The 12,225-nt window shown below is 35.4% G+C and overlaps 1 protein-coding gene across 7 annotated transcripts in view; it reads left to right on the plus strand.

Annotated features, from left to right (window-relative positions):
- Naprt (nicotinate phosphoribosyltransferase) overlaps nucleotides 1-12,225 on the plus strand; it is an 84,470-nt gene that overhangs the window by 67,679 nt on the left and 4,566 nt on the right. For 5 of the 7 annotated variants that reach the window (XM_089100923.1, XM_089100925.1, XM_089100927.1 and 2 more), the window contains exons 10-11: nucleotides 4,389-4,409; nucleotides 11,476-11,741. In XM_089100923.1, coding sequence (XP_088957049.1) covers nucleotides 4,389-4,409; nucleotides 11,476-11,741 — 287 coding nt within the window. The remainder of the gene's footprint in view (nucleotides 1-4,388; nucleotides 4,410-11,475; nucleotides 11,742-12,225) is intronic. The other 2 variants (XM_089100929.1, XM_089100930.1) reach the window with 1 other exon arrangement.

Raw genomic sequence — 12,225 nt, forward strand, 5'->3', positions numbered from 1 at the left:
CCCTCACTTGGCTTCTAATTATCCTAAAATATTAAAGAAAGTTTTGCTGAGAAGTGACTGTTTATCCTTCTTGGAAGACAAAAGTAATTTGTATTAATATATTAATAAGTATTATAATATATTAAGTATAAGTATATATATTAATTATTAAATATAATTATATATTAAGACAACTATTATAATATTAGGTATTAATAAATAATGTTATATATTAATAGCTTTTTAAAGGTCAAAACAATAACAGTTGTAAAAAAAATCCATAAAAAGCCGAAATGAAGTTATACTGGAGGGTAAATAATCAATTCCCAGGCAAACTTCCTCTAATAATATAAAGATATATAGTTGAGTTAGGTCAACGAAATATTCGGAGATTATCAGGGTTTGATATTTGATCTCCAGATGTCTCATTCATTTAATTAAGTTTTGTCTGAATAGGGGTCGTCTGTCCTTCTTCGAAGACAACGATGGTTTACATTAATATATTAGTTAGTAGTAACGAACTGGAAGTAAGGAGCGATGCGGCTCAATAGTAACCGAAACTTTAGGAAACTGAGACTTGATAACACTAGATACATCAAGAGAATTGAATTTTGATGCCTATTCAAAATATAAAATATTCGTCAAGTTTAATGTTACCCACCAAAAGTTATGAGCCTGAGAAAATTTGCCCAATTTTTGAAAAAGGGGGGAAAACACACCAAACCATAAAGTGATCCTAAAAAAAGATCAAACCATCAGATTCTCAGCATATCAAAGAACCTTACTGTAGTGGTTTCAAGCTCTTATATATATAAAAACGTGGGATTTGGATTTTTTTTTTTTTTTTTTTTTTTTTTTCCAGAAGAATGATCACGGATGCGTTTCATTTGTTGTTGTTGTTTTGTTTTTTTCAGGGGTGATCGTTTCGAATCAATTATTCTAGAGGGTCGGAAGAGGGTTCATTTGATCGGCAATCAAAAGTTCTAGTGCCCTTTTAAGTGACCAAAAATATTGGAGGGTACTTAGCTCCCATCCCACGCCCCTTTTTCCCCAAAGTTACCTGATCAAAATTTTGAGGTAGCCATTTTGTTCAACATACCTTACTCGATAGATCTAGTAACTTTGCCTTTGAGGATGATTTGACCCTTCCAGTTCCCGTCCCCGGAGAAGGGCTGCAACCTATGAACTTTGCCTATTGTTTACATATAATATTGGCTATTGGGAAGTGTACAGATATTTTTCAGGGGGGCGGGGGATTTTTATAGTGGGAGGATTACGTGGGAGGATCTTTCCATTGAGAAACTTTTGTGGGGAAGGGTATTTTCCATGGAGAGGGAGTCGGATTTCCCGGCATTGTTTAAAAAATGATCAGAAATTAAATATATAAAAAAAATTTCCATTGAAAGTAAGAAGCAACATTAAAATGTAAAACGAACGGAAATTATTACATATATTTGAGGGCGTTGCCCCCTCTTCAATACCTTGCTCTCGAGATTTTCTTGGTCTGGTGTCTGGCCTGATTTCTAGATATCTCATTCCCCTGGGTCTACTAATTGCGTCAAAATGATCAAAAAGGGTTTGTTTGAAAAGGGATTATAACATATGCTAATAGATTAATTGGTAATAATAGTTGTTTCAAAATTTCGGTCGAAACTTCATTCGTCAAAATCAAATATTGCCTGACCATCTAAGTCCCAACAATGAAAACTACTACTAATACTACTAATAACTCACCGCAGCACCGAGCCGTCTGAGGCCAACACAGCTACGCACGCTCTTCTCCCATTCCAATCTATTCAAAGCCTCCCTTTTTACACTCTCTCACGAAGTTCCCATTTCCTTTAAATCTTTCTTTATGACGTTCTCCCACCCCGGACGAGGACGAACCTCTTTCTTCGCCGCTAACAAACTTCGGCAATCTATCATCCTTCATCCGAACAACGTGCCGTAACCACCTCAACCTTTCTTTCATTATAGCCCTAGAGAGCGGTATTGAACCACATTTTTCGTATAGCCTATTATTTGAAATACGGTCAGTCAGCCGGGTACCCAGAACAATACTTAATCAATTTCTCTGGAAAACATCTAGCAAATCTTCATCCGCTTTTCGACGCGCCCATGCTTCAGAGCCATAGTTGACCACTGTCATCACTGTAGCTTCTAATATTCTAATCAATTTCTCTGGAAAACATCTAGCAAATCTTCATCCGCTTTTCGGCACGCCCATGCTTCAGAGCCATAGTTGACCACTGTCATCACTGTAGCTTCTAATATTCTAATCTTGGTTTGCAGACTTATCTTTCTATTCTTCCAAACTTTTTTTAATTGTGAAAAAACACCCTGAGCCTTGGCTATTCTACTTTTAACATCTTCACTGCTCCCACCATCTTTACTAATAATTCTACCAAGTTAAGTAAAGCTGCCCACCTAGTGAAGCTTACCAGGGTAAGTGAAGCTACTCCAATAAAATGAATCCAAAAATGAAAAGCCATTATCGCAAAAAGCCAAAATCAAGGTAAATCGTACTAGGAAGACAAACATGGCCGATTTTAAATCATGGTAAATTTCGTAAGATGCATCTATATTTTAAAAAATTATTAACAAAAGAAGTTGAAGTCAGCGTTTCCACTATCTCAGGATGTTTTCGAATTTTCCCTTATTTCTCTAAAAGAGAATTGTGTACTCCGAAAACTCCTCGACAAACGTTCGTAAAAACTCGAACATTAGCAGTAAATGCAAATTGGCAATTTTTCTTAATGTTAATTAATAATAACAATAATTTATTTACGATTGTTATACCTGTATATCATTAAAATTTTAATTAGAATTTCTACACAATTATAGTTGTTATGATTGCATTAGTGAATTCTTTTTCTAAACAACTCTTAAATATATACCATCCAGTCAGAAAGTACGTCTCATGCAAGAATGTACTAATTCCTAACAAATAATTAGAATTAGTTTCTATATCATTGTTAGATATTATTATTTATTAATTTATTAAATTTAAATTTTTGCACGAAATTTAAATGTGAATTGCAGAAAAAACTAATATACACAGCTACAACCGGGTCCGTTTCTACAGATAACTATTGTTGGCAGTGCTTTCACCACCACTAAATTATTTCCTGTTTCCCTGGAAGGAAAATGGGTTATCCGATATCCCCCTGTAAATTAACGGTTTGTGTGATTGCGTTTGTGTATTTATTAGTGTTATTTGTGAGGGTAATTTTGTAGAACCCAATTTTCTTTCTGGGAAATTAGAAGAAATCCCTAAAAATTCCGAGACAGAGGAAGTAGTGATCAGAGTTGAAGAACTTACTTACTTTTGGCGGTAACCAGACGAAGATCTATCCTGCCCGGCACTAATGAATTTTGGAAATAGTTCTAACGACCACTGCGATTCGTCGGCTGCAGCTTCCCCGGCGGTCTTCAACCCCTGTCCCATCTCTGACCATGACTCCCCATGGTTCAAGGTCCTCTTTGTGTTTTTGCCAAAGGATTTTCTTTTGTCCTCCCGGCTTCTGTCCCCCGCTTTTCAGTGACGTATGATGACCAAAATATATCAAGGACTTTAATGGTCCCTAAGGGCCAGGGACCTGAATGACGTAGTTTAAGGATCTGGAAAATAAAGCGAAGAAGAGTACAGTGGTGTATTTTAATTTATCTCTCTAAAAAAGATGACTCTCTGAACTGTTGTCATATCTGTTTCATATCTATTTCATATGTTGTCATATCTATACATATCTGTTTCACTTTTGATTAATTCTTTTTGTTTTATTTTTTGATTGATACCTTTATTTTCAACAATTCACAAAAATAACGGAACAATGAAATTAAGGTAGCCACTACTAGAAGGCCGAATGAACTGTGCAGAGTAGCTCAATCAGCCATTCACATCACATAATCAAGAGACACACAACAATAACAACAACAAAAAATTCACATAACAATCACAAGGAACTTCCTCTCAGCTTGCATCACGACTGAGGAGAAGCCCTTTGACCTGTTGATTTAAATGACGAAATCGAATCATAGCCCCTAATACTGTCCGAGAGGTGTACACTCATGTGACGTAACACATGGGAGTACGCTTTTAGTAGTGGTGATTCGGAATAGGTGTCATCGTTCTCTTCCCTAAGAATATTGAGATTCAGTAGCGGTGATTCCCTAAAAATATACGCATTCAGTAGCGGTGATTAGGAACAGGCGTCATTGTTCTCTTCCCTAAAAATATTGAGATCCTTTTCATATTTGGACGTGGGATAGGGATACTTGTCTCCTCGACTGCCCTCCGAAGGCATATTTTGGTTTTTCTTCTGTTTTTTTCTGTTATGTGTTGCTACGCAACACATCGAAAATGTTGCAGTGGTCCCACGTTTTAAGAACCTTTGATTTTCTTTTTTCAGCCTCTCGAAGTGATGCCGTTGGTAAGTAAAATTATTCGAAGTAGGAACAATTACAACACATTATTTATGTTTGTTCTAACATACTCTCTAAAATAGCATGATGAGTCACGCTTCGATTTTTAATGTTACAGTTTCAGTGTTTCCCTAGGGATAACCAAATCACTATATATTGTCCATTCTTGTTATTAAAATATAATAATAAAATTAAGACGGGAATTGTAGTAATCAGTGGCATCAATTCACGAAGGTGAAGGAGGGAGGGGCATATTTTTTCAAAATTTAGGGAGGTAATTTTGTCTTTTTTTCAATTTTGAATGAAAATACCAAAGGTGGTATTTTTCAATGGAAACAAAAAAATGGTATTTTTCTAAATCTAGAGGTGCAAAATCTAAGGGGCACATGCTCCCCCAAAACCTCTCCCCTCCAAGCAGTGGACACCACTGGTGTCCGAAGTACCAAAGACATCAAAATAAAATCATTTTTTGTCCCACAACCCATTTTTGGTCTACTCATACATAAAGGCTGGGATTTTCTATAATTTTATTTTAAATACGATTGTTTGAATTATTAAGAAGAAACTTATGCAACAATATATCTTAAAAATTAGGAAAATTCAGAAGTGGGCTTCTATCGAAAAAAAACTTCATTTGTAGTTATGCCAAATGGTTGTAGCGGGCGTCAAATTTAAAAGAAACGTCGATGGGGAAATCATCAAGAAATAAGCTGAAATTTCATTTCACCAAAACACCTTAAGAATGTATAGCTTTTCTTTGAAAGATTTTTAACGAATGTAAAGCATTGTCAAATGTAACTATTTATTTTTGCTTATTAATCTTAACGATTCAACGTGGCAATACAGACAAAATATCATATTATAATATTATAAAATAATATGACATATTATGATATGTCATATTAAAACTTCATAATCTTGAACAACCAAATGAAAAATCTTAGAAAATCACCTTTTTCAGGTATGAATAAACCAAGGGAAAATAGGAACTTCCTGGGAGGGTGTAAAGAGGGAGGCTTTGAATAGATTAGGATGGAGGAAGAGCGTCTGTAGTTCCGCTAGCCACAGGTGACTTGGTGCTACGGTGAGTTATTAGTAGTAGTACTAGTAGTATAATGGGTCCAGTTGAAAAAATTTCCTATTATGAGTAAACCTAAGATAGGTCTAGTTTTTTTTTTATTAAATTGGGCTTAAGCATAATATTTGCAGCATTATAATGCAAAATAATATTTATATATATTGGTGAACGCCTAAGTGAACTCATAAGCATGCGCCATGGAATATTTCTTCCACATCAACAGACTTATAACAGAAATATAATATCTGATGCATTCAAGGCTGTATCAGGGGGGGGGGTTACCCGGTTTGAACCCCCCCCCCCCGAAATTTTTGACCGAGTCGAAAATTAGTAAAAATTAGTAAAATTAGTCGAAAATTAGTACCCCCCCCCCCCGAACAAAAATCCTGGATCCGCTCTTGGCTGTATTAGATTCGTCACAAGTGCTATTAATTAGTGTCTCCTGCTTTGTTATATATGGATGTTTGCATGCAAGAAAATCTATGTTGTGTGTACGTAGATAAATTGTGTGTCCATAAAGATGTTTATAATTATGTGGTTTGCGGACTTAAATTACATTTATAAGTATTTATGCTAATCATTAAAAGTCGATATTTATGATTTTTCCTATATTGTTTTATATTTTCATTTAATTTTCCTGTTTTATGGTTTTCAGAATTTTCTCCTTGAAATTAATTCCTATGTGTGTTTCTACTCTTATAATATGTACCATAGAGCCCGGGAAATTTTTTGATTCTCCCTAACATACTTATGTTTCATATTATTGTTATTTGTATGTAAAACCTATTAAAATTAAACCACATCAATTCAAGAATTCATTTTATTTCAAAATTCAAAGTTATGTTTCATTTCAAATTCATTTCACAACTTAAAATTTTCAAAAACATCGAAGTTTTTTTTTTCAGTGTATTGGTTCTCTTAGGTAAAATGGTGGGTTCATCCCCCATCCCCCCTTAGGTGGGAATGAACGTTATATAAAAAAAACTGCAGATAATTTTTATATTAATATATTATTATCCATATAAAAAGTAAAAAAGTTGGTCTAATAATCTAACAACACTTCTTATGGTCTCATAATGTAACTAATAATGTCTAATAAATTTATTAATAATTATATTTTATATGCGCTTGAATTGAAATATTGTTTATGAATATTGGACTTCATTAATTCATTTCAGTGATAAAAATGGTTGTGTGTTTCCTTATACAGATAGTGAATTATTATTATTATAGATTGACTCGGAAAGAGAGTCGAGGCTTGGGTCGCAAATGTCCATTGCACTCCATCCCTCCCAAACGGTGCTGGTGCCCCCTTCGGTAGTGGTATTTTTATACGGACTTGTCTATCTTTTTTTCCCCTTTTTTAGAAGAGCCATCCTTTGTAACGTCAATGTGTTCAGAGTGTTAAGGTATTGGTTTTTACCCTGCCCAACAACCCCACTCACCAGCTTCAGACCGACTTGGGTAGGCAACTCTCGGTCCTCAAAAGAGATGGAGATTCGTCTACCACTCGCCGGCCATCATTGGCAAGTTGCACTGGATCCTCAGAAGCGGTACTAGCAAGAGAACTTCTTTCTCCCGCTTCGAATTACTCCTAAATGGATTTTTTCTTTTGTCACGATTGGCACTTCATATGCCCGCGGGGGATTGATCACCCCGGGCATGATTTTGGTTAACATTAATGTCTAGCCAAACCAATCTCGGTAGCATGATTTGCAAATATCCTATCTAATTGTCATACACTAGGCGGAACGGCCAGTGACTGGACGATGTGACTGGAGTGACTGGACTTTAATTAGCAGTAGTAGGCCTCTATTTGTGCTTACTACTCTCAGGGCAGGAATGTATCCAGAATTTTTTTTTTTTGGGGGGGGGAGGTACAAAAACTTAAAAATGCAATAAAATTTTGTTTATATTAATTTTTCTTACGTTTCTACGGGTCTAACAAATGTTTTGGTGGGGGGGGGGGGGTAGGGTTCAAACCCCTTATCTCTTCTCCTGGATACGGCCTTGTCTCAGGGGCACTATGAGAAGTTTGTCTCACTGCCCTCTACAATTAGTAGAAAAATAGACCCTAAAAAGTGATGAAAATAGAGCCAAACTCTGACACGAGACGGTAAACTCTGCCAAGTGAAAACGTCAATACGAAGTGGTTGATTTCATCTAGTATGTCTGATTGGAGGCAGGAATTCTCAAACTCTAAACAAATAAATTCGAAAGAAGATATTCTTTGAAGGCCTGTCTAAAAACAGAATATTAGCAGTACGTTTTTCGAGTGCGCAGATAGGAGACTTTTACTTGATTCGGACAAAATTTTGACTGCAGGAAAACACATCTTTCAACTCTGATCCGAAACAGAAGCGAAACAACTTTCCGAAATCTGGCTGCCGAAGTAAAATTCGAAGAAATTAGGATTATATTAGAACCTATTCCATAAACAGGAACCTAGTGGTTTCCAATGCATAAGCAGGAAGTTTTTATTTATCTTGAATGATATTTTGCCTACAGGAAAAACACGTCTTTCAACTCTGATCCGAAACAGAGGCGAATTTGAGTTTTTGTCCATATGAAGACATTTTTGTTTTTGTTGTTGAAATCTGGCTGCCGAAGTAAAATTCGAAGAAACTTGGCTTTTGCCAGAATCTAGTCGAAATATACGAACGTAGTTTTTTCCAATACATAAACAGGAAGCTTTGATTTATTTCGAGCAAAATTTTGCCTGCAGGAAAAATTTATCTTTCAACTCTGATCCAAAGCCGACGCGAACTAAATATTCGCTTATATGAAGACGTTTTTGTTTTATTTTAAGAAAATTTAACAAAATTATCAGTTATTAACAAAATTTTGACAACCGTGCCCTCTACTTTATTTTGACAGAAATAGAATTTCAAAAATTAGAAAATGGTTATAACCATACAGCACATATACAGCGATCGTCATTAGCAGTATTTCTCCTGGCATTGTGTCGTTGAAAAAATACCTAATTTAAGGTAAAGTATTTGGACAGTGCCCCTAACCTAAAATAGCCTAATTTACCCCCCCCCCCCCATCGTAATGTGCAAATATATAGCCCATATGACACAAGTCCAATGCATTCTATCACCTGTCACTTGTCTCTGTGAAACTGGTTTTCTGAGATCTAAGCGTAAATCTTGAGTGTGTTTTGTATAATTAGCAAGTACCGATTTTTGTTATTTCGAACCCAATTTTGCCTACATGAAAACATATTTTTTCAACTCTGGTCAGAAACAGAAGGGAATTGAATACCCCCTCCCCCCTCATGAAGAATTTTTTGTTTCAATAGCGGAGATTAAATTCCCGCTGCCGGGATTCTATGTTACATTAGGTTGCAATATGTTACACTAGGATGTGTTAAATTATTCCGGGAGTTCGTGTTTAAGTTAATTAATTAATAAACTTCATTGATTTATTCAGTTAATAGTTAAACTCAAGCTTATGTTGCTGCATTCTAGTATTTCGTTCATGAAAAAATAATTAACGGGTTACGGGTAGTCTCCAATTAAATTTTTGTCATTATAATCTTATTCAATTTTCATTCTTTGGAAATTTTCTAAAAAAAAATTGGTGCTCCAACATTATACTGTCTGAATAATGAGTGACGGTGGAACTGAAATGACGGTAAACATTTTATCCGTATTTTATTTTGTGTATAAATTTTTGGGATATTATCTTATTATTCTACTTATTTTAAATAACCAAACTTTAATTTTGAAAGTGCATTAACTCCGCTAAAGAGCAAAAAAATCGCTAATAAAGCGAAAAAAAAATAAGTCACTTTAAAAATAAAGTCTTCAAGAATAGGGACTTTAAACCTGCGAACTAAGATTAAAGCTGCAGCAAATGACAAAAGACAAGCTGAGGCAAAAGTTAATGATCACCCAAAAAAGTCGAAATTTTACAAAGGCACTACTTCTAATTTAAGGTCCATTTGGGCGTCATCAAATTAAGAAAATGCTCCAATTGTCTGCGTTTAGAAGACAAGCGACAGCGAGAATCCATATATAAAAGCCTGCCACGTGTTGAGTACCGGGGCCCGGGGGTGAAGCCGCCGGGCTCCCGGTGCTATATATATATATATATATATATATATATATATATATATATATATATATATATATATATATATATATATATATATATATATATATATATATATATATATATATATATATATATATATATATATATATATAGCTGCAGCATATGGATGCAGCATGGCTGTGGAACGTGTGCTCTTGGAAACACTGAGGAAGATTTAGTCAATATTTTCCAATGGATTTTTTTAAGGATATCTTTAGGTACTTCTTTGACCAAACTTTAGATGTCAAACAATAAGCTGTACGAAAAGGGTGGTTTGACCGTCCTTTGTTGCCAAGCGAAATGTGGATCATCCCCGGGAAGGGTGGGGCGGTAGGGGGGCATAAAATGATTTAAAGGACATAGAAACTTCATATATATATATATATATATATATATATATATATATATATATATATATATATATATATATATATATATATATATATATATATATATATATAATATATAATATATATATAAATATATATAATAATAATTGTGTATGTATATATTTATTCTATTTCTCGAAAATGGATCCACATTTTGGGGAGGGGGAAAATTGGTAACTAGTGATATTTTCGCATAAAAAAAAACCATCTAGATAGGTCAGAAGTTTAAGAAAAATTTTTAAGAGCCTGAATTTTGGTTTTTGCAAATGACGTCATGTACTATGTTAGTACATCATATAAGCATTTCTTATGACATCATATATGGCATAATATAAGTATTTTCTTATAGGATGTCATGCATAGCATAAACAAGATTGTTGAGTTGGGTTTGGGATTTTGAAATGGATAAGGTCATCAATGCCTACCATACCTTTATTAAAAAAAACAAAGGTTCGGCGATATGTATTTCGTGATGACGAAAGATAAGCCGAGGTGTAACGAAGCGAACAAATTGGTAATGATGGCGATTTATGATTGAGTTTTGGATTTTGACAGGGATAAGGTCATCAATACCTACCATACCTTTGAAAATCAAAAATATGGACTGGTAAATCGTTGGAAGAAAAAGAAGTTTTAGTCCCACAACCTGAACAATCAAAACAAAAATAGGTTCGGCGATAGTTCTTTCATAATGGCAAAACACAAGCCAAGGCAAAAGAAGAAGTTTTTGTCCCACTACCCGAATAATTCAATGAAACAGAGGTTCGACGATATGTCTTTCATAATGACAAAAGATTGCCAAGGCAAAAGAAGAAATTTTTGTCCCACCACCTAAATAATTAAAAGAAACAGGTTCGACGATATGTCTTTCATAATGGCGAAAGACAAGCCAATGGAAAAGAAGAAGTTTATGTCCCACCACCTGACAATTAAAAGAAACAAAGGTGTTCGTCAATGCCTTCCATACCTTGTAAAACCAAAAACCTGGATTAGATAAATCTTTGGAAGAAAAAGAAGTTTTTGTCCCACCACCTGAACAATTGAAAGAAACAAAGTTTCGGAAGTCGAGGCAAAAGTTAAGGTCCAATAAAAGAAAACTTAATTATACAAAGACACCACTTCTAATTTAAGGTCAAGAAAAGGCTCAAATTGTCTGCGTTTAGAAGACAAGCGACAGTGAGAATCTATATATAGAAGCCTGCCGCGTTCCGAGTTCAGCGGCCCGGCAGCGAAGCCGCCGGGCTCCCGGTACTATATATACATACGAAGTATTTTAGATGGTATCAATTTTCAGCTTGAGAGTTTTCAGGGAGCATTCCTTGGTTTTCCCAGTTCCATTTTCTTAATTAAAATGTAATTGATACATTTCTGAACACCAGTGAATTATTACACCTGTGTTAACATTGTTTTGCAGTCTTCGCCGTTTATACATGTTCTATTTCTTGAAGCTTAGTATTCGATTTAAGGGTGTTAAGCCTTTTGTAACATTTTATTGTATTTCATAAGGACATCCTCTGGTTGATCTCCTTCAGAAGGAAGACGAAGCTCCACCTGAGGTCGGACAACGTGTTTTGTGTCGCCACGCATTCCTAGAGTCCAAGCGCGCATATGTTATACCAACAAGAGTGGAGCCGCTTCTTCGGCTTTATTGGTCCAAATGTGGAATCACGGAGGAGCTTCCAAGACTGTCAGAAATACGGGACCGGGTTAACCATAATATCGCTACACTGCGACCAGATCATAAACGTTACCTCAATCCAACGCCTTACAAGGTATTTTCCTACTCTCTCTTTTCTCTTCTAAGAATAATCTCTCTCTCTCTCTCTCTCTCTCTCTCTCTCTCTCTCTCTCTCTCTCTCTCTCTCTCTCTCTCTCTCTCTCTTCTCTCTCTCTCTCTCTCTCTCTCTCTCTCTCTCTCTCTCTCTCTCTCTCTCTCTCTCTCTCTCTCTCTCTCTCTCTCTCTCTCTCTCTCTCTCTCTCTCTCTCTCTCTCTCTCTCTCTCTCTCTCTCTCTCTCTCTCTCTCTCTCTCTCTCTCTCTCTCTCTCTCTCTCTCTCTCTCTCTCTCTCTCTCTCTCTCTCTCTAACCATGTCGTCTGGCGACTGAAAAAAAAATCTTTTACAGCAACAAATTCAAAATGAAAGGTAAATTGCAGACATTTGTAAAACAAATTATGGTTTTTGTGTTCAAGAATGGCGAGGAGCGTTAGAATCAACTGATTAACTGAATAAAAATTCAAGCGTTAAAATCACTAACT

Source organism: Artemia sp. Qi Xiang Cuo, chromosome 15 (assembly GCF_049724085.1).
Source record: "Artemia sp. Qi Xiang Cuo chromosome 15, ASM4972408v1, whole genome shotgun sequence".
Classification (NCBI taxonomy): domain Eukaryota; kingdom Metazoa; phylum Arthropoda; class Branchiopoda; order Anostraca; family Artemiidae; genus Artemia; species Artemia sp. Qi Xiang Cuo.